General features: G+C 43.1%; 1 protein-coding gene across 1 annotated transcript; it reads left to right on the forward strand.

Moving 5' to 3' along the window:
* The first annotated feature begins 2905 nt into the window (after positions 1-2905).
* Positions 2906-21800, forward strand: TNFSF10 (TNF superfamily member 10). The gene is given in 6 exon segments (XM_046002358.1): positions 2906-2939; positions 2942-3144; positions 8766-8903; positions 11723-11765; positions 17756-17860; positions 19485-21800. Coding segments are annotated over 6 exon segments (960 nt in total). The 5' UTR covers positions 2906-2920; the 3' UTR covers positions 19937-21800.
* Positions 21801-22009: the final 209 nt, after the last annotated feature.

Raw genomic sequence — 22009 nt, forward strand, 5'->3', positions numbered from 1 at the left:
ATATTCACCTAAAAAAAAGGAAGGAAAACCTGCCATTTGTGACAACGCAGATGGACCTGGAAGGTATTGTGCTAAGTGAAATAAATCAGACAGAGGAAGACAAATATTATATGAACTCACTCGTATGTGCAATCTCAAAACCAAAGCAAAACAAACAAACAAAAAAGAAACAAGAAAAAAAACCTGAACTCATAGATGCAGATTACAGATTGGTGGTTGTGGTTGCCAGGGGAGGGGGTGGGTATTATGGGTGAAGGTGATCAAAAGATACAAACTTTGGGGGGCGCATGTGTAGCTCAGTGGGTTAAGCCTCTCCCTTCAGCTCAGGTCATGGTCTCAGGGTCCTGGGATCGAGCCCACATCAGGCTCTCTGCTTGGCAGGGAGCCTGCTTCTCCCTCTGCCTCTCTCTCTGCCTGCCTCTCTGCCTATTTGTGATCTCTCTCTCTGTGTCAGATACATAAAAAAAAAAAAAAATACAAATTTTCATTTATAAGACAAGTAAGACCTGGGGATACCATGTACAGCATGATGACTATAGTTAGTAATATTGTACTATATATTTGAAAATTGTTAAGAGAGTCACTCATAAAACTTCTCATCACATGAAAAATAATTTTGTACCTCTTGTGGTGACTATTTTATAATATATACAAATAATAATGTCAATATATGCAAATATATCAAGCTATGTTGTACACCAGAAACTAACACAAAATTACATGTCAGTTATATCTCAGTTTAAAAAAAAAAGAGTCTAGGGGTGCCTGTGTGGCTCAGTTGTTAAGCAGCTGTCTTCAGCTCAAGTCATGATCCCGGGATCCTGGGATCGAGCCCCAAATTGGGCTCCCTACTCAGCGGGAAGCCTGATTCTCCCTCTCCCACTCCTTCTGCTTGTGTTCCTTCTCTCGCTGTCTCTCTGTCAAATAAATAAATAAAATCTTTAAAAAAAAAAGTCTGCTATTATAGATGAAGAAACAGGTGTTTAGAAAAGTTTATAAGGTACCAAGAGAGGAAATGGAAACCTAGTCTGTCTCAAGGGACCACAGACTTTTACTCCTTAGAGCCTGCCACATGCGTGTACTCTCGAGAGCTGAGAGGCAAAGCTGAGATTCCTGCCCACATGCCCCCACCTCCTTGTTTTCTGAATGTACTGGGAGAGCCCCTAGGTTACTTCCCATTTCTTTTTTATTTTTTTTTAAGATTTTATTTATTTATTTGACAGACAGAGATCACAAGCAGGCAGAGAGGCAGGTAGAGAGAGAGGGGAGGAAGCAGGATCCCCGCTGAGCAGAGAGCCCGATGCAGGGCTCGATCCCAGGACCCCAGGATCATGACCTGAGCTGAAGGCAGAGGCTTAACCCACCAGCCACCGAGGCGCCCTGGGAGAGCCTCTAGGAACAAATCTGAGTAACATTCCTCATTTTATAAGAGCGGAAGCACATCCGCAGAGGTAACATAACTAAAATCACCTGGAGAGTCAATATTAGAGATGGCCACAGAACTCAATGAAGTGTCTCCATACCAAGCTCGGGCAAAGAGGAGTTGAAAACGGTTTTTATTTGTTTATTTATTTTTAAATTTTATTTTATTTTTTTAGATTTTATGTATTTATTTGAGAGAGAAAGCACAAGCAGGGGGAGCAGCAGAGGGGGAGGGAGAAGCATACTCCCCACAGAGCTGGGAGCCTGACGTGGGGCTCCATCCTAGGCCCCCAGGATCATGACCTGAGCCGAAGGCAGACCCTTAAGGACTGAGCCACCGAGGCTCCCCTGAAGAAAGTTTTAAAGGCAAAGTAACCATTCTATAACTTGATTGTGGTGGTTACACCTTATATCCAATTACCAAGGTATACCAAACCTTTGACATTGATGAATTTTAACATGTGTAAATAATAACCTAGATAAAGTTAGAAAACCAAATGGATATACATAATTGGGGTTGGGGTGCCATGACGAGAGACCAAGACAAATGCCTTGCATTTCTTACCTCGTTGATCCTTGGGGGGCATGAACTTGGCCTGTCCAAACCACTCAGGTACATTTCCTTTGTCTTTCTGGGTGACATTTTCTGGAATTCCATATCTCACTGTCAATAAAATCTCACTTCAGACTAAATGGGACTTAATTTTCAAGTTGGTGAGCAACCCTTGCTCCATCCTCTGGTCTACTCCACTCTCCATGTCTGTAGCTAGCCATGTCTGTAGCTAGAAAGGTTACAGGCTATATTTGCCAAGCAGCCCCAGGAAGTCAGGCATGAGTAATTAATTCATTTCATCCACCAACTACGCTTTGGGGATAGGTGCTGCTATTATCCCTACTTCATGGATGCTGAAGTTTAAGGACAAAGCCCTTAAAAACCCAGGTAGGGTTTCACATCAGGAAGCAGATGTCCAACATCTGCCTGCAGGCAGTCTGAGCCCCTGAGCCCCTGAGGTCGTTTGCTAAGCCCCACACCACGTGGCCCCCCAACCGAAGACACCAACTGGACCGTTGAACTGCTGCACGGGGCCACCAAGTGACCTTGGAGAGATGAGAAAGGAAGCTTCTCCCCATGCAGCCTGCATCTAGACTGCAGGCTAGATGTCCTAGAGGACATCTAGGAGACTAGAGTCTCCTCTGCGGATGGTCAGATCTGTGGTCTGGCTCTCAGGGACCGGCTGCTGGATGAGATACAGCCTGGGAGCCTAGGAATGAACACAGTCCCTGGGCAAGGGCACAGCCACAGGACCCCCAACGGGCCCTGAGCACTGGGGAAGCAGCTGTTTGCCCTAACACACAGCGCTGCCAGTTCTGAAAACAATTTTAATGTCTGTTTCCCTCCTTGGTCCCTGATATTCCCATAGAATGGAGAGATCTTCCTGGAATTCTCCTTTCCCTAGCCTGTTGTTTTCAGTTTCGTTTTGACTCTGTTTTTAAACAAATGAAACCCAAGAAGAGCTCCACCCCGATCGTTGGTTCAACAGCAACAACCCGCCGTCGGCTGCCTTTGCCACAGTGAGACTTGGACAGGATCACAGCGAGATGCAGGCCCCGGGGGGCCCCAGTCCTGGGCAGACTTGCGTGCTGATTCTGATCTTCACCGTGCTCCTGCAGTCCCTCTGTGTGGCCGTGACTTACATGTACTTCACCAGGGAGCTGAAGCAGGTCAGTACCATGCACAGGGTCCCTGACAGAGGCGCTCAACCATCCCGGGGGGTAACAGCCTCTGTTTCCTCTTCTGGGGAAAAAAAAGTTCCCTCTCTCTGCCTGTGGACCCTAACTGCTAATGCATATGATTGCCGAGGACCTTGCAAAAGTTTAAGTTGAAAGGACTGTATGAACAGAGTGGGGTTGCAGAACTTGTTCTACCAGCTCCAGGCAGACGCAAAAACAAAACTCCTAGCATATTTGTTTTTTCCCTCCTCATCAGTTTGTGCATTTTATAATACTAGCAATTGAACTAAAATCGGCACCAAGTCTTAGAATGTCATCGGGTTTGTCTTTTTCCTCCAAGACACAGGGTGGGGGGTAAGTTCAATCTTTGAAACATGTTTTAGTTTGAGATCTGTGGCATTTCTGCGTGGACAACAGTGAAGATAGGAAGGACTGGCATTTGTCTGTTCCCTGGCCCCAGACATGTCATGCATAAAGTCTAGAATTAAGTCTGTTACCATATGGACTCCACATTTTATATTCATGATAAAATAATTGAAAATAAAATGATTGTTCTATGTCTGTGGGTGGTCCAAGTGTGAATGCAGGTACATTTGACAGAGAGAGAAAAAAAACTTAGTACCATTTTAGTTCCTGCATTTCTCAACTATATAGAACTTTTGGAACCATGAATGCAAAATTGCTGAAAATAAACCAAGCCAACTTTTGGGTTCTAATGTATGTTTTGACTAATTGTGTATTATATAGTAGAGAACTGTGAGTTGGAAGGAAATTTGGACACTCCCTGTTTTATAGATGAGGAGACTAGAGATCCCCTGACAAAATGACATATCAAAGCTCAGACAGGGCTTTGGAAGCGGAAGAGAACTCAAGTCTTTGGGCTCCTAAAACAGACCTTCCTCCTCTACGGGGTGTCTATAGAGTTAATATATTTGCACCCTTGGATGCCCCCTGCATCGTGCCACATTACGATAAAGCAACATTGCATCTGCCGGCTGGCTAGGAAATGCGAGCAGAAGGGTCTCAGAAAAATATAAATTATCTAAATGCCATAGAGTGAGTATCTGTTATGGAAACGCTGTTTGCATACCCTGTGGAGTATACATCTGGTTATGTCAAATAGTTGCAAAATTTTCCTTTGGGTTTGGATGAAGTAGACACTTGTTTGATTTGCAAGGAATTATGAAAATGAGGGGCTATCCTTAGATGACCCGTAAAGTCAGCTTTGCTCTAGGGCACATTCAGAAGAGCCCTGGATATTTGTAACTAAAACATCTGTGTAACTATAAACATGCCTCTAGTTCTAAGTCCACCTGAGAGTCTGGAATACAGCTGTGTTCGTGAGTTTGGAGCTAGCATGTCCTAACTGTTGTTAATTTTGCAGGATAAACAGAATGAGTCTGTCTCTATTGCGCAAGCCATTCCCTCAGTTTGCTGACATTACAAGTTGGCCAAGTTTAAGACTGAATTAACTAATTATTGACGCATGCACTTCTCTGTTATATGATCAAGTATTTTTTATTCAACTATAAAAATGGAAATTTTGAATAAAGCTTAACATCTCCCCACATGCATACATTTTTCTTGATTGCATAGTTATATATGGATACATGTACGTACAGCCATATGGAAGAATTCATGGAGAGTGCCAAAAGGGAGGAGAATGAACAGATCTTGAGCCAATACTGTGTTCCAGAAACTTGGCAAAATATTGCTCTATTTGATCCTTGAACTTGTAAATAGAATTACTGAGCTTGTAACGAACTTGTAAATAGAATTACCCTATTTCAGAGATATAAGGCACAAGGAATTTGATGATTTGCCCAAGATTATGAAACAGATTAAAGGGAAAGCCCAGTTTTGAGCCTTGGCATTAAATGAGTGCTCCATAAACTACAGTCGTTGTAACTAGTGTTGAGAAGTCTCCTGCAGTCATCACCCTCTTCGTCAGGAATGCTTGCAAGGAAAAGTGACTCTGTGTCTCTTTGGTTGACTGTGTAAAATTTGGAAAAGCATATTTAATGGAAGAATTGATTTCCTTAAACAGATCACAGATTCCACTTGGGTTGATGAAAGTTCCCAGAAGGTAAGCTGAGCGAGAATTATAGAGAGCATGGCCTAAGCAGGGCTGAGGAACTCTGATCTGACCTTCACACATAAGCGCAAAGAAGCCCGTAGACTAGCAAGCCTGGACACTAAATATGGGCTTAGCCTCTAAATTTTATGTCTCTCTGAGAACATCTCGTGACAAGGGGACTGCCTACCACTGCGGCAGCATAGGTGGGAAAGACAAAGGAGAAGGGGAGCTTAGCCACCGTTCTCCATAAATGGTTCTTTATGCTGTTTGTGGTTCGCGGAAAATGATTCTTCAGAAACTCATGTCAGGGCAGGAGAGAAAGTCAGTGTCTCCACCTCGAAGTCTCCGAGCCAGCTGGCAAAGGAGTCCAACCTGCAGACCACAAGCCCTGCCAAGGACTGCCAAGGTTGGCCTTGGCCTAGACAGTCACCATGTTTGTGATGGCACCAACAGCAGTCACGGTGGAAACCACCTGTCAGGGCTTCTGGGTCAGAAGAGCAGACGCTAGGTGCAAAAGCTCTCCGAGTGGCGTGCAGATGAAAATAGCACACGTGACTCCCCGGCCTCCAACACCCAGATGTGGCTAATGAGAGATTAGCTCTGGTCTGAAGCATGCTTCAAGAAATTCATGCTTTGAAGTGGGAAGGATGTGGGAAAAAAGGACAGAGAGGGACTCATCACATTAATCATCATGAATCATTCTTGTGAAACAACCATGGTACCCCTCACTCACGCAGCTAGTCACCAGCCGTGGGCAAAGTCTGGAGAAGAAACCACCAAATATGAAAATGCAAGAAACTTGTGGGGCTGGGGAGGAGGGCTGGGCTTTCCCTCGGGGTTTCAATTATTCGGAAACCAGTATTCATGCATAAAATGTGTAGAAGGTGAAATACCAAAATGTTGATCATTGTGATCTCTAGATGGTATGATTAAGGATGTCTTTTTTCCTTTTCCGTTTTATAAATTTTCTACTGTGAATGCCATAAAAATATCTATGCTATCTATATATGATTTTTAGGTAGGCTTTAAAAACGTGACATTTTTATACAGTCTTAAGAGAAAACAACCATACACGCAATTGCCCACATACAACCCTGGAAACAAGAGAGATCATCGAGAGGTTATTTAAGAACTAGGATCAGGGTGATTTTGGTGGGTTTTTTGTTTATTTTTCATTTAGAAAAGCATTCTTTACCTTTTTATATTCCGCAGGTTGTCCATATACCACCAATGCTTCTAGGCTTCATTAAATTTGGGGTAATAGTGGAGTCACATTAGCTTGTCAGCCTCCCTCCCATGTAGGCCTAAGATCTTACGCAATTTTCAGGGTTCTCCCTCCCTCCCACCTCCCGGAGGTGTTTCTGGAAAATCCCCAGAGGGTGTCCAGAACCACTGGTTCTGGTCTGGGTTGGGCCCTGTGGCATTTCCACCCTCTCAGACTCCCCATCAGTTCCCAGGAAGCTTCCAGCTACCATGACTACGGGGGCCCCAGGCAGCTCTCAGCTCTGCCTTCTCCTGCCCCTGGTCCTAGCTTCTCCTGTTCTTCATCTTTTTGTGATGAGAGAGCTTCCAGCTGCTGTGAAGTAAGAAAAAACATCCTCCTCCTCTCTGTGTCACGCATGCCTTTTCATGTCCACAAGTTATAGGTGTTTGTGAGCCTGTTTATTCAGTTTCATCAGACCAATGTCGGGCCAGAGAACACCCATACTGGCTGTCCCGGGACAGGGTCCAATGTAGCTAACTTGCTCTTCCTGGAACCACCCTCTGGGCTTTGTACTGAATCCAGCTCCTCCTCTCTGACCCTCCCCACCCCCAGTTGCGGGGTATGTTCTCCTATTTCTAAAGCTTACCTCATCGAGTTCCTAGGAAATGCTTTTTAGCTCCCACATATATTGGAGATGCAAGCAGATGGCTCTAGGAGAAGAGCTTGGTGGGGAGGGAGCACGTCAGTGTTGTTAACTCCACACAGCTTAGGTGGCCCCAGCTCTCCCTGCTCGTTAGTATATCTACCAGCTCACGAATGTTGGACTCTTGTCATTAAAGGCAGGAGGAAAGAAAGTAAACATTTATTTAAAAGTAAATGAATGTTCTGTGCCAGAGTATGTGGAAGGAATTCATCAACTCAGATTTGTGCTTTTGCACTTGAGGGAGCTTCGTCAAGTGTCCAAGGGGCACGTGGCTGGGCCCAGAACAATGTGACTCTGACTGGGACCTCACACAAACAAATTATTTTGATTTGGAGTGAAATTGTCTTTTTATAGGGAGGAGCATCATTAAGTTTGATCTTTCCTTCAGGCTTTGGTGTCCCCTGAGTTCAAACAATAGATAAAAATGGCCATTTACTTCTCCAGAGAAAAGCAATTCAGATTTGCACGGGGAAATAACAGCTCCTCAATCCCAGTTGTTAAAAACAAAAACAGGAAAAAAGAAAAAAATCCTAATGTCCGACCTTGAATGGACTTCCCGTTTTCCTTTGTAAAATTAACCAGTTGTCAGCCTGGAATGTGCTGGATGGTTTGGGATGTGTGCGTGCATGTGTTTGTGTGCGCGTGCCTGTGTGTGTGTGTGTGTTTGATATCAAGCTAGTACTTTGTTGACAGTTACCTGGCCATTATAAATGTTTGTTCTCAATCGGAAGGAGGGGTGAACCTTCAAATGGTGTCTCAAGCGTCTGTAGATGAATCCCTAACTAATGTGGACATTTAATAAAACAGTGTTAAGATTTCCAGTGGAAATATGTACTAGATTTTGCCATCCAGAGGAGTAGAAATCACAACAGTAACTAGAATCTACTCAATACCAGAAGCTCAGATTGAGAAAAAGAACATTACCTGCACCCCAAAGGCCCTGAAGGATTTGTTTAATTTTTTATTTAAGATCCTGGAATTTAAATGGACTCTATTGCCTACTTTTCTTTCTTTCTTTTTTTTTTTTTTTTTTTTGAGAAAGAGAGAATTTGAGTGGGAAGGGTCAGAGGGAGAGAGAGATTAAGATTCTCTCTTAAGCAGGCTCCACGCTGAGCCCAGAGCCCAGCACAGGGCTTGATCTCACAACCCTGAGATCATGACCTGAGCTGAAATCAAGAGCCAGATGCTTAACAGACTGAGTCACCCAGGTGCCCCTCTATTACGTACTTTATACCTACGTGGTTTCCCATCTTTGGAATGGGATCCTCCCCATCCCAGAGTTGGAAAGGATCTCAAAGATCACCACAATGAACCAGCTCAAAAATCAAATGAAAAACAGACACAGAAGAGAAGAAGCAGTTTGTTGAGGGACACACTGGGGCAGTGAAGGGCATTGTGACCCAGGATGTCTGGCCCACACCTGTAACCTTTCCACCATATCCAGATGCTTCCCTGTCTTCACCGAACAAAGGACAGCAGGCTTACTTCTGTTTCAAGCCATGAGCTTATCTCAGGTGCCAAGACATCTTTGACTCTGTCATCCATCAGTTCCCATCACTTAACTTTTAAATGAACAAAAATGAAAAGCTCTTGTGCCTAATATTGTGTCCTACTCCATCTTAACCCAGATGCAGGACAAGTACTCCCAAAGTGGCATCGCCTGCTTCTTAAAGGAAGACGACATCCCGTGGGACCCCGACGATGAGGACAGTTTGAACAGCCCCTGCGGGCAAGTGAAGTGGCAACTTCATCAGGTTGTTAGAAAGGTAGGTGGGCCACCAGGTCCCTCCGCCAGCAGGCGTGCAAGGTCACTGGACAGGGAACACTTAAGAGCATCGAGTGGAGATGCTGCATTTTGCAAAGGAGGAAACTGAGGCCCGGAGTGTTTAAGTGATTTTTCCCCAAATTCATAGAACTAGGAGAAAGTGGAACAGCACCAAACAGCGGGTCCTAGCTGACTCCTGGTCTTGAGTTCACGCCTCTACTCAAGCCTCCCCATCTAGTCTAAACGTTTCATCACCCATCATAGAAATTGAGGCACAGACAGGGCAGTGTGTCCAAGGTCACACGACAATAAAAGACGTATGTGATTTTTGTTGTTGTTCGGAAGACAGACGAAGCCATGTACTGGTGTTTTTATACTCTTCCAACCTTGTTGATCTCTGGAGTTAAACATGTATTTATTTTTGTATGCATGTAGAGATGAAGAAAGAGGAAAGGAAGAGGGAAGAAAGAGAAATTGAGAAATTGAAGGTGATGACATCTTGATTTATAGTTAATAAATAACCAGTTACACAATATCTGTTTGTGGAAGTGGCTTAAACAGGATCCCTAGCAAAACCCTCTGTCAGCAGTTTGTTTCATTGAATTACATAATTTTACCTTCTGCCTGTCCAGAGAGGTCAGATGAGAACATAGGTATGAAAATAACTCTATAAACCATGATACAACATCATTATTTAAAAAAAAAAAATGCTGGGGACATTCCCAGGGCAGGAAGGAGGTGTGTTTTGAAGATATGATTGCAAGCCCATTGTTTGGTGCTCAGTCTGTCTTTGCATAGAAACTGTCGTGCTTGTGGTTAGGGCTCCAATTTATAACCCACACAGTCCTCATAGTAGAGCCCAGAAGTCCTCTAGGATGCCATTTCTATGAGAAATGGAATCTGACCTCACCTGGAGGCCAGGGCAGGGCGCCCACTGCACACAAGCTGTACAGAAGCAGCTTGACTCCATTGCCCCAGGCGGTCAGGTGCTGAGGACCAGGAAGCCTGGGGCAGGGGGAGGGGCAGGCACCGGGTGGTGGTGGGGGGGCATCCTGAGAAGACTGAGGAATGGGACTCAGCAGTCCCTGGGGTTGGTGGGGGCAAACCCATGGGTGGCAGGGGTGAGAAACTCAGAGCAAGAGCAGAAATCTGGAGCCTGAGGAGGGGGCTGGATGCTGGGTCCGGGAGCTAGGGAGGGTAGAGAGGTAGTGGGGGTAGACTTCACATACCTCTTCCTGCTCTTCTCTCTCTCCCTCCCATTCTCCCACACCGCCACTCACTAGAATAGTGAGAGGCTGGGAGAGGACACAGATGGGTGGTCAGGGTAGGGGGGGAATGATTTCCCATTTTTTTCAGGTGCCACTAATGGAACAGATTATTTTCCAGTAAACATCCTAACATTCCATATGGTATGTCATTTAATCCTCAGAACAGCTCTCTGAGGAAGGACTCAAAACTATTATCTTCCTCTCTCTCTCTCTTTTTAAAATGTATTCATTTATTTTAGAGAGAGAGAATCTGAGGGGTGGGGTAGAATCTCCAGCAGACTCACCACTGAGCGTGGAGCCCGGCTTGGGGCTGGATCCCATGACCCTGAACCTGAAATCAAGAGTCTGACACTCAACTGACTGGGCCCCCTCTTACTCTTCTCCTTTTTTTTTTTTTTTTTAATGAGATGAACAAATTAAAGTTCACATCAGTTAAGTAACTTGAGCAAAGTCTCCCAGAGCTAGTGATTGACATATTTGCATCTGGACCCTCTGACCAGACTGTTATCGTTCTTTTATTCTGCTTCCCACACTACGGGAATTGCCCTTCTCTCTTTCCTGCTGCTCCTCCTTCTTCCTTCCTTCTACCCTAGAATGAGAGAGATAGAGAGGCCATGCTGAGGCCACTGCTGGCTTTCCCCCTCCCCCCGTGCCCACTGGACCAGAGGTGGACCTGCCCTTATCGGGTCAGGGCTTGAGACCGAGGGAAAAACAGAGAGCTTCTGGTTTGGGGCGGGAGTACAGAGGAGGGAGTTTCTGGCAGTTTCAAAAGGAACAACAGTGGCAGGAAAGGAGGGCAGTGGGAGGAAAGGAGGGACAAAGGCCCAGGGGACAGAACTAAAGGGAGGGAACTTCAGAAGCCACAGCTGCGTTCAGTATTAGCTCATCTAATAAAAAGGTTAAGGTTTCCCTCTTTCTTACTGATTTTCCCCACAGTACAAAGAAGGTGTAGTACAAAGAAGGTGATGCTAGCTGTTTAGAAAAGGTATTGGCATGTGGTAAAACATGTTTATGTGAAGAATGCCCTGGCCACAGGTCAGAAACGAGAGAATGGCACAGTGTTGCCAGGTTCTGCCTTGGTGGGCTCTGCATGTCCAATGTGCCTTACACCTTGAGGCTTGGGTCTGCCCAGCCATTCAAAGCCCCTGAACACTGCTCTGCAGTGCACTTAACCCACACACTTGCCTGCAGACTCATGCCCCACATGGAGAAAGTGAGGAGGCCTGGGGGCCACATCCAGTAGCCACAAGAAGGTTTGGGGAACATTAGCCTCATCTGCCTTGCCAGATGGCACCTTCCTCCTGGGCAGCTCCAGGTGTGGCCTTTGAAGGCCCCCTCCAGAAACAGAAATTTCCACAGCTGCCTCTGCCTCAGTGTTCACCCCAGCTCCCACCCTACCCCACGCAAACCCTGTGCTTGGACATCTAAAGCTTCCGAGGTTCCTCTGGCATAGAAAGGACATCATAGACCTCAGCAAGAAGGGCCATAGACATTCTGTAGTCAGTTGAAATTTTTAGGGAAATTAACAAGCTTTATTCAATACTGTTTGCAGATGATTTTGAAAACCTATGAGGAAACCATTCCTACAGTTCCAGGTAGTATTTTTTGTTTGTTTGTTATTTTAATTTTCCGCTGTCGACTTCATGATGGGGTGAATGGCTCTCCAGCCCTTTTCCTCCGCTCCCTTCCACGCATCCCCCCTCAGACTGTGATTCAGTGTTTCAAGCCACTTGATTCTATCTTCCTCTTTGCATTGGCCGTTAGGAAGCTTAGAGCCAAACCTGGGGCCCCAACATTGGTCAAAACTTTATTTCATCTGAATCTTGTTTTCCCACCATGAATTTCCCTTTCATCTCGATTTCTTCAGTTACTTATTTTTTACTTTCAAATGTGTTGTAAGTAAGTCATCTAAATCCTTTCTGGAACATGGCTGAAAGTAAGATAAATGAGGGCCCAACATGACCCATGTCTCTGCTTCTGACCACTACGAGGCTCTGTGACTTTCTTTATGCAAGGGCCTCTCGCTTTGTCACCTTTCCCAGCAATCATTTACCCACCCCCACTTCTCATCCTGTGGTCTCTCAGCCACGGCCACCTTCCTGTTCGCCGTCAGCAGCCTGTTTCAACCCACATTCTCTTTGGGGGCTGTTACCCAGGCTGCCTTCTTCCTGGCTTCTCATATAACTAACTCCTTTTCATTCTCATTTTATCATCTTGTTACCTCTTCAGGGAATATTCCTCTGCCTACCTTTCTAAGTAAGTTCCCCCACATCCTGCTATTTCTATCACATTTTCTTGTGTATTTTCTTTTATTTTTATATGTATTTTTTAATCTGTGTGCTCTCTGATTCCCTACTAGATTAAAGATCTGCAAAGATTGAATGCATGTCTGTTTCTCTCATCTGTCTATACCTAGTACCTAACTTGATGCTCTAAACCTAGTAGATTCTTTATCTGAGGGGTAACACCTTTCCTGTGTGTGTGTGTGTGTGTGTGTGTGTGTGTATTTTGATTGAGATGAAATTCACATAACATACAAATAACTTTTGGGGGCACCTGAGTGGCTCAGTTGGTTAAGTGGCTGCCTTCAGCTCAGGTCATGATCCCAGGTTCCTGGGATAGAGGCCCACATCAGGCTCCTTGCTCATTGGGGAGCCGGCTTCTCCTTCTTCCTCTGCCTGCCTGCTGCTCCCCTTGCTTGTGCCCTCTCTCTCTATCTCTTTCTCTGTGTCAAATAAATAAACAAATAAAAATCTAAAAAAAAATTACAAGTAACTTTTTTTTGAGGTATCATTCTCATTTTACTTTTTATTGAAAGATAGTTGACATACAATATTAAATTTCAGGTGTATACCATAGTGAGTTGACATTTACATATATTACAAAATGCTGACTACAGTAAGTATGGTTACTAACTGTCACCATACCGAGTAATTACAGTATTAGTGACTATCTTCCCTATACCGTATTTTATGTCACCATGACTTACCTGTTTTATAACTGTACCACTCCTTCACCTGTCTCACCCATCATCTCCCCAACCCACTCCCTTCTGGCAGCCACCAGCTTGTTCTCTGTATTTATGTGTCTGTCTTGTTTTCCTTGTTTCTTTGTTCTTAGATTGACGTACAAGTGAAATCTTACATTATTTGCCTTTATCTGTCTGACTTATTTCACTCAGCATAATACCCCCCAGGTCCATCCGTGTTGTCTCAAATGGCTCGATTTCATTGTCTTTTAGGGCTGAGTAATGTTCCATTGTGTGTATACCAGAGCTTCTTTATCCACTCATCTACCGGTGGACACTTGGGTTGCTTCCAGATTTTGGCCATTGTAATCATGCTGCAGTGAACAGAAGGGAGCATATATCTTTTCAAGATAGTGATTTCATTTGCCTTTTCTTGGGATAAATATCCAGAGGTGGAATTGCTGGATTGTATGGCTTTTCTATTTTTAGTTTTTTTGAGGCACTTGCATGCTATTTTCCAGAGGGGCTGCCCTGATTTACCAGCAGTGCCATGGGGCTCCCTTTCCTCCCCATCCTGGCCAACACTTGTTGCTTGTCTTTTTGTTATTAGCCATTCTGACAGGTGTGCAGACAGCTCATCGTGGTTATGATTTGCATTTCCCTGATGATGAGTGATGCTGAGCATCTTTCCGTGGCAGGGCGGGAGCAAGTGTGGGGGGACGCTGGTCTCAGCTGAGCTGCTTTAGAGGGGCTTCTACCAGGAGAGAGAGATTGGGTGGGGCAGGTCCACAGGGTGATGCCAAGACCAGGCGAGGTGCTAGCAAGGTAGATGGAGAGAGTCAGAACTGGCACCAGTCAAGCTGGCTAGACAGAAGGAGGGCAAGAGAAAAGGCCCAAAGAAAGTTCCTATAGATCCTTGCCTTTCTATCACATGCCCTGAAGTCAGGAAGAACTCTCCTTCATGTATGGTCCAGGCACTTTTGAATCCATGGCCTCTGTACTGGGTCTTGGAGTGAGTTTGTGTGCAAGCCCTTTGAAAGCAGAGTCTCGGTTTCCTCCAGCCCTCTGGCTCTCCTGGAGGTGAGCCCCACTGATTTTCAAAGCTGGACATTGTGAGAGCTGGTCTTCCCAGGGCAGGCCCCAGGCGGGGGGGTGGGAGACAGTGCCCCATGTGGGGCTTGAATTCCTCGCTCCCCAGGGGAATTTCCATACCTATGTATCTCCTTACCGCTTGTGGATCACCTTGCCTTGCAGGTGAGTCCTGACGAGACCTTGACCCTGCCCTTGTCAGCTCTTCTCCTTGTGGCTTTTTCTTTATGTCTTTGACTGTGGAAGAGCTGTTCTGCTAGCCTTCAGGTCCTTCTCAGAATTGCTCTATATGTACTTGTCTTATGGAACCTCGACTGGATCCTGGCGGAAGAACCAGGCCCTGGAGACCGTGGAGGATGGGAGGTTTATGTAATACTGGCGGGTTCAGAGGACAGTAATCTCCCAAGGTCAGCCACCAGCACAACAAGGGGGGTAGTTTATACACTTTTACTTCTTATCTGTGCCACTTCTGTATGCTTGGCCACCAGGCAGGAGGGAAAACCCGGAATGGCTCTCGGCCAGGACTGGCATTCCCCTGCTGGATTGGTCAGCCGCCTTAGAACACAGATTTCCCTTATCCGTTGTAGCCTTGATGCGTCCGCGGGAGGATGTGAGCTCAGGGTCCTCCTACTCAACCACCTTTGAGAATGTTATGGTCAACATCCTGAAGGCCCAATTTAGGGGCAGATAACACATTCACATAGAAGGCTCTTAAGACGTATTTTTAAATGAATACGTAAGCCCATCAAACTACTGGATAAAATTTGCTACTTTTTCACATTTGACTCACCGTGGCCCCATTTCCCCATACTAATGGCCATGGAGACCTGAATACACATACCGGGGACTGCCGTGCTAGGGCACACCAGCCCCGGCAGAGAAGAAACCGTTCTCTAAGTGTTGCGAAGATGTCTTTCTACTTTTCAGCTCTCCTTTTTCGATACAATAAGCTTCTTCATTGCTTAACAACTCCCATTTTTCTTTATCAAATGCGCTTTATGAAACCTGAAGGATAAGACCTGTTCCCAGGGTCTACGCCTTCTTTCTGAAAATTTCCATGAAAGTGAAAGTGATAATCAGAACAGTGAACACTCCCCTTCTTCTGATGAGGCACAACCGATCCCTGGTCTACAGAAGATGCATGTAGTATTTTCAGTGTTGTAAGAAGAAGACTCTTCTCTATTCATCACACTAAGATGTAGAAATCAGGTACTTACTAATCAGAATACGAAGGTGCATTCATGACACACAAACAGACATATTCACGGGTTCCTTTTCCATATATTGTCTGCTATAGCCAGTAGGAAATCTTGTCTTTGTTTATTTGTTTATTTTTAGAAATGTCCTCTTTAGAATTTGCTTTTGTGTTTAGGCTTCCCTGAATTTTCACGATGACCTCTAAATGTAAGATATTTATAATTAAATTCATCTACTGCATATTTTAAAACAAGGTGTCAAGGTCTAAGGGCAGGCAAAGCATTATGAATTATTAAACAGTGGAAGTTAAAGGTGAATGGACACATCAACCTTGAAAGCTGAGCATTCTGGGAGTATTATGTAATTGTTCATGCATCCCCATGATACGTTTGGTCTTCAGGACTGTACAAATGCCCATCTATCCTGAATTAAGTAACAACTTGCACAAGATGGATGGAAGAGATTCTTATTTCTTATTCATTCCTTTCCTGTGAAATTTTATCACCTCCTTTCTGTTCCTCCCCCTCCTAGCCTTGATTAAGACCTCCTGTTCTCAGTCCTGATCAGTTATAGTCTGGTAACTTGCCAGTCTCCAACCCTCCCAACTTCTACCCATCGAACCCTACTTTGAGATAGGATAGCCTAAAGCACAACACATTATCTCTTCATTTCCCCTACCAAAATCTTTCAGAGTCCTACCGTGTCCTATATAATCCAAATCTTTTAGCTTAACATTCAAATCCTCCATTTGGCTCCCCATTTTTTTTTTTAGCCTAACATTCAAATCCTCCATTTGGCTCCCCATTTAAGCCCAAATCTGAACCCCTACTATGCTGCAGCCCAGGAATGCTTTGTGTATCCTACCTGTGGCCCCTGTCCTCGATCTCTGAAAATGCCCTTCTTCCATTCTTTCCCAAGTCTGCCCATGCTCATCCTCTTCAGATCATTATCCTTACACCTCAAATATTTGGTTGCATTCATTTATCTCTAGTTCTTTCTCCTTGCTCCTAAAGGAGCGCCTGGCATAGATGTGATGGGCACTTTGGTTTGCTGGAGTAAGCCTTAGCACAAAACCCTCCCCTGACCTCAGTCCTCCAATAAAGAGGACTCTTTCCCTCTTCTGAACACCCATCATCCTTTATTTATATATATTTATTTATATTTATTATTACGTATTATATGTGTGTGTGTATTTGTATTTCTCACAAGTAAAGTTTCACTGTCTAGTTCATATCTCTCCTCAAAGACTGTAAGTCCTTTGAGGGCTCAGTCTGTTTAATCAGTGTTTAAACAGTGATTTGCAACCCCTCTCTATTATAGTACAGTACCTCATTGCTGGCAATGTTTTCTTTCTTTCTTTCTTTTTTTAAGATTTTATTTATTTATTTGACATAGAGAGAGAGAGACAGAGACAGAGACAGAGAGAGTAAGAGAAGGAATATAAGCAGGGGAAGTGGGAGAGGCAGAAGCAGGCTTCCCACGGAGCAGGGAGCTCTATGTGGGGCTCGATCCCAGGACGCTGGGATCATGACTTGAGCTGAAGGCAGATAGATGCTTAATGACTGAGCCACCCAAGCGCCCCTTGGAAATATTTTCTTGATGATAAAATATCATTTATCGTAACCAGTATAAGCATACTGGGGAAGTTTGAACTGATTTTCTGAAAAGGGGAGTTTGCTGAATTTGTGTATTTAAAGGCTGCTCCAAAGTACTGCAGAAAGTGATCAATAAGTCTTATTTGCTTATTATTATCTAGTGAATTAGTGACTTTATTTTTATATACTGATTGTCATGACCAGTATGCCAATTCATGTCTCCTTTGAGGGGGACACGCGTGGGGATGACTGTTGGACACCAGTGTGTACCATCATTGTTCTCACCATTGCTCCTTTAGAATCAGGATTGCTCTGTTTCTATATATAATTCAAAGTGGAAATTCATCAGTGATTGGTTATTTGTGTACTTCAAATGACTCAGCAGAATTATTACATGTCCCCAGCTATTTATTTGTTTGTTTGTTTGTTTGTTTGTTTTAGAAAGGGCCAGAATCTTCATTTTGTTATATTCTGGATGGGCCTCACCTTTGAGAGGCCGGTGAATTCTAACCCAAGCTACTGCTTATTTTTCTCATCTAAAATACTTACGAAATTAAACATAAGCAGGAATTGATGGATTATCATATTAAAATGTAGGCTCTTTTGGTGAAAGCCCATACAACCAACTTTGGAAGGCCGGTGTGCTTACAGTGTCTGACCCCAGCAGCTCTGAATAACAATGTTTTTGAGAAGTGGTTTGACAACTGCTAAAATTCTTTGTCATTTTTCTTTTTAGAAAAACAGCTAAATATTCCTAGCCTAGTAACTGAAAGGAGTCTTCAGAGAGCAGCAGCTCACATAACTGGAAGTAGCCGGAGAAGAAGCTTATTTCCAGTTCCAAGTAAGAGAAAAAAATATATGGCTAAAAGGAAGGCAATGGAAAAATTTGTCACAGATAGTTTATTCTTTTAACTTGTCTATGAAATGTTGATATGGCTAGCTACAAAATGCTCGGTGGTAATGGGGGCTCAGATTGCTTCTTTTCGGAAGCAAGATTACAAGACAAATGGAAAATTATGTGGTGGGAGAACTCTGTCTTTGAGTTTCCCGTACCCTTATTTGTGCTTTTCTTCTTCTTCCTCAAAGTAATTTCTCTCTCTCACTCCCATCAAATCTTCTTCCTCTTCAAAAGTTCTAATCAGTTATTTACTTTCATTATGAGTCACTAGGTATTCCTTGTGGCATTTGTATTTGGTTGAGTTATGGGAAGCTGCCAATATTTGACCATTTTTCACTCACAGACATGTCAGTTTCACAGGGTTTAGCCACAAATGATAAGTCTATTTCTTACCTGAAGAACTGTTGTCCACACAGGGCTGTAACAGTGTAGGAGTCCTCTGGGCTAAATCCGCTTGCTGGAATACCAGCTCCTCTTTACCTAGATATATGTTTCGAACAAATTACCTAATCAAATCAAGTTTCAGTTTCTTCATATACAAAGTAGAGATAATCTTTACATCATAAAATGCTGATTATGATTAGCACAGGCGAAATTCCTGTGTATTGTAAGTACCCCATAAATAGTTGCTTTTCCTATTATGAAAGGTTTCATCCCAAGTTAAAGAAATTTCAGGTGTCAGTTAAAATATGAAAAGATTGTGGGATTTTTTTTTTTTTTCATTTTTTGGTGAGGGCAGTTGCCTTCCTGGTATTCCTGAATCCTTGCTTTATGAATGATTGACATGTTCTGCCTATGAGTGAGATCCTTATTATAGTGTTACTATTTACTACTCAACAAGAGACACAATAGTTGTTTTTGCACTATTGAAAAACTAAATTTTGCACCAATCCTAGAGACGGGTCCAAGTTTAAAGGAATATCATATTTTAGTAGGGCTCTTTTTCACTCAAAGTCTTTGGGAGTTAAAGATCCAAGGGTCTGAAGATCTTTAAATCTGGGCTCTCTTTGCCCAACCATGTGCCCTGTCTTATTGTGGACTAGAAATGCTTTCTGCTTGAGTGGCGCCATTGACTCTGGATTGCAGAGAAAGACCAAGAAGGAACCCAAAGAGACCCAAAGAAATTGCAATAAGTTCTGAGCTCCAGGTTTAAGGAAATAGATATGTTTCTTTTGGTTTCCTTATTTGTTACTCATTTGAACTCACCAGCATAGGAAGGTAGGTAGGGGTGTGGGACAGAAGTTCTGCCCAAGAGTCAAGATTGCCATTTGAGTTAATCATCTCCCATGCTACAGTTTAGAGCTGAGTGTGGCAGATGTGGCCTATGTGGGGGATGAGGTGGAAAGGAAGGGACTTCCAACAGATCACAATCATACAATACCCTCCAGATTCCTATAAGACTGAAATTTGGAATCCTTGTAAGATTGAAGGAGCAAGCAGTTTATATTAGATTGAAAGTCTTCAAAATCCCAACCCCAAAATTGGCTAGGCACAGCTACTGAGATCTTTCTTACCTTTGTTACAAACTTCTTTCTTTTAATTTTCTTTCTCCCTAAACTTCATCCAGGCTCCAAGAATGAAAAAGCTTTGGGCCAGAAACTAAACTCCTGGGAGTCATCGAGAAAAGGACATTCATTCTTGAATAATTTGCTCTTGAGGAATGGAGAGCTGGTTATCCATCGAAGAGGGTTTTATTACATCTATTCCCAAACATACTTTCGGTTTCAGGAACCTGAGGAAATTTCAGGAACGAGTTCAACAGAACAGAACAAAAAGAAAAACAAACAAATGGTACAATATATTTACAAATACACAAGTTATCCTGACCCTATACTGCTGATGAAAAGTGCTAGAAATAGTTGTTGGTCTAAAGATTCTGAATATGGACTCTATTCCATCTATCAAGGTGGGATATTTGAGCTTAAGGAAAATGATAGAATTTTTGTCTCTGTAAATAATGAGCAATTGATTGACATGGACCGAGAAGCCAGTTTTTTTGGGGCCTTTTTAGTTGGCTAATTAATCTGCAAAGAAAAAACAATATTCTCAAAGTGACCCTTCACAAAAAACAAGGAAATCTGAGCAAAGCCACTTCAACCAAAAGACCCGAACAGCAACACACGCTTCTCTTATATCTCTGAAAATGACCAAGTCATTCTAAGAAAGCGAAATTCCCAAAGACCTGTCGGGGGTCTACAAGATATCAGTTTGCTCGCAGAAACCTAGAAGATTCTGTTTCCAAACACTTGTGTAGCAATAAACAGCTGTCTTTATTATCTACTCTTGTGAGGATTCCAGAAGAAAGATTAATGATCCATCTCTTTTTTTGGAGGCTCCACAGCCAGTGTGGAGCCCAACATGGAGCCTGAACTCACAACCCTGAGATCAACGCCTGAGCTGAGATCAAGAGTCAGACATTTAACCAACTGAGCCACCCAGGCACCCAGTGATCCATCTCGTAAGTAGTATATCACCTTGGTCATTTCCAGGTTACCGTTAACGGACAACAAGGAGAACCTCTAAAAGGTCATGATCTTGGGAGGTAGCTTCTGTCAATATATGGGATGTGCAAAGGGTGTTTGCGTCGTGCATGACCTTACAGGAGTTATCTCATACACCTGGATTTGATGGAGATAAGAACATTCTACTCAAAATAATATCATTTTTGTTTAAAAAAAAACTAAATTTATGCTCAGTGAACAAGGAATTACTTCTGAATGGCTTATGACTTTCACTACCAAAAGTCAAGCTGACCCAAAGTACTGATAATATTTTTGATAAAGGACTCCATAACGAGTGAACAGCTAATCAGAACAAGGGAACTTGGCCTCATGGGAGCAGGAAGAGAAATGGGAAAGTGGAAATACCAAACACAGGTAAATTCGCAGAGAAGAGCCTAGGAAAGATCTGATCCCCACCTCCCACCCCCTCCCCCATCCTCCACTACCAAATGTCATTGTCTAGTATACTTCTGCTTAAGGTTGAATCAGTTATTTGCCTCAGCCAGAAGAGGAGCAATTGCTTTTATCTGCCAAAATTGTAACACAAAACATTTTATTTCACCATTTAATCTAACCAGTTGGAGAAAAAAAATTAGTTGGAGTATTTGTCTAATCTCTTCTAATTGTTCTAAACGCAGCATAATTTATACTTTGGGGTTGTCTGCTCAAACGTTCATTTAAACATGTCTGACCAATAGGTCTTTCTCAAAAAAGGTTCATTTAAACTTAAATTTACAACACGCTGCAGATACCTGGCACTTCTGGCCCTTCTCACCCTCTTTTCTATAACACTAGTTAAGTTTTTACATACTGACAAATTGACGTATTTGTTACTCTGTGTTTTAAAGCCTGCCTCCTCTCACCAGAATATAAGCACTGTGCTCACAGGGAACGTTTTGTCCTGTCCCATCTGTAACCTCAGTCCTTGGGACAATGCCTTAACATAGCACCCACACAAAACACATTTGTGAATCGATGAATGACTGAGTGAATGAATACTTAATCATACGGGAAAAAATTTTAAAAGCATCCTCTGCCTTATCCCTTATACTGAAAAAAACTTTAAGGAATTTCAAAAGTAATCTCCAAGTGAAGAAGACCTTCTTTTTAAAAAAATTTTTTTAAGATTTAACTTTTAAGTAACCTCTACACCCAATGTGGGGCTCCAGCTTACAACCCCAAAATCAAGATCCGCACACCCTACGACTGAGCCAAGCAGGAACCCAGAAGAAGACCTTTTAAACAAGGATTTAAAAGTGAAAGAAAAAAGACTACAATGTGTATTACATAAAACCTTGATATGAAAGAGAAAATTTTTACTCTATATTTTTATACTAAATTTTAAGATGTTACTTTTTCAATAAAGATGACATTAAAATGTGTAGTTTTTGTTTAATATTTGCATTTGTCTTATGGTACCAAGATTATTAAAATGGAAAAGAGGACTTCTAATCTCTTTTTCATGACATCTTTTATCTGATGTCTCTTACAAAAGAAAGGAATTAATTTCTCACTTTTTATTTAATGTGTTAAATATGTCAGTCTTTTCCTTTATAGCTGATGCTTTTGTTATGGGTTGAATTGTGTCCCC

This window comes from Meles meles, chromosome 4 (assembly GCF_922984935.1).
Source record: "Meles meles chromosome 4, mMelMel3.1 paternal haplotype, whole genome shotgun sequence".
Taxonomy (NCBI): domain Eukaryota; kingdom Metazoa; phylum Chordata; class Mammalia; order Carnivora; family Mustelidae; genus Meles; species Meles meles.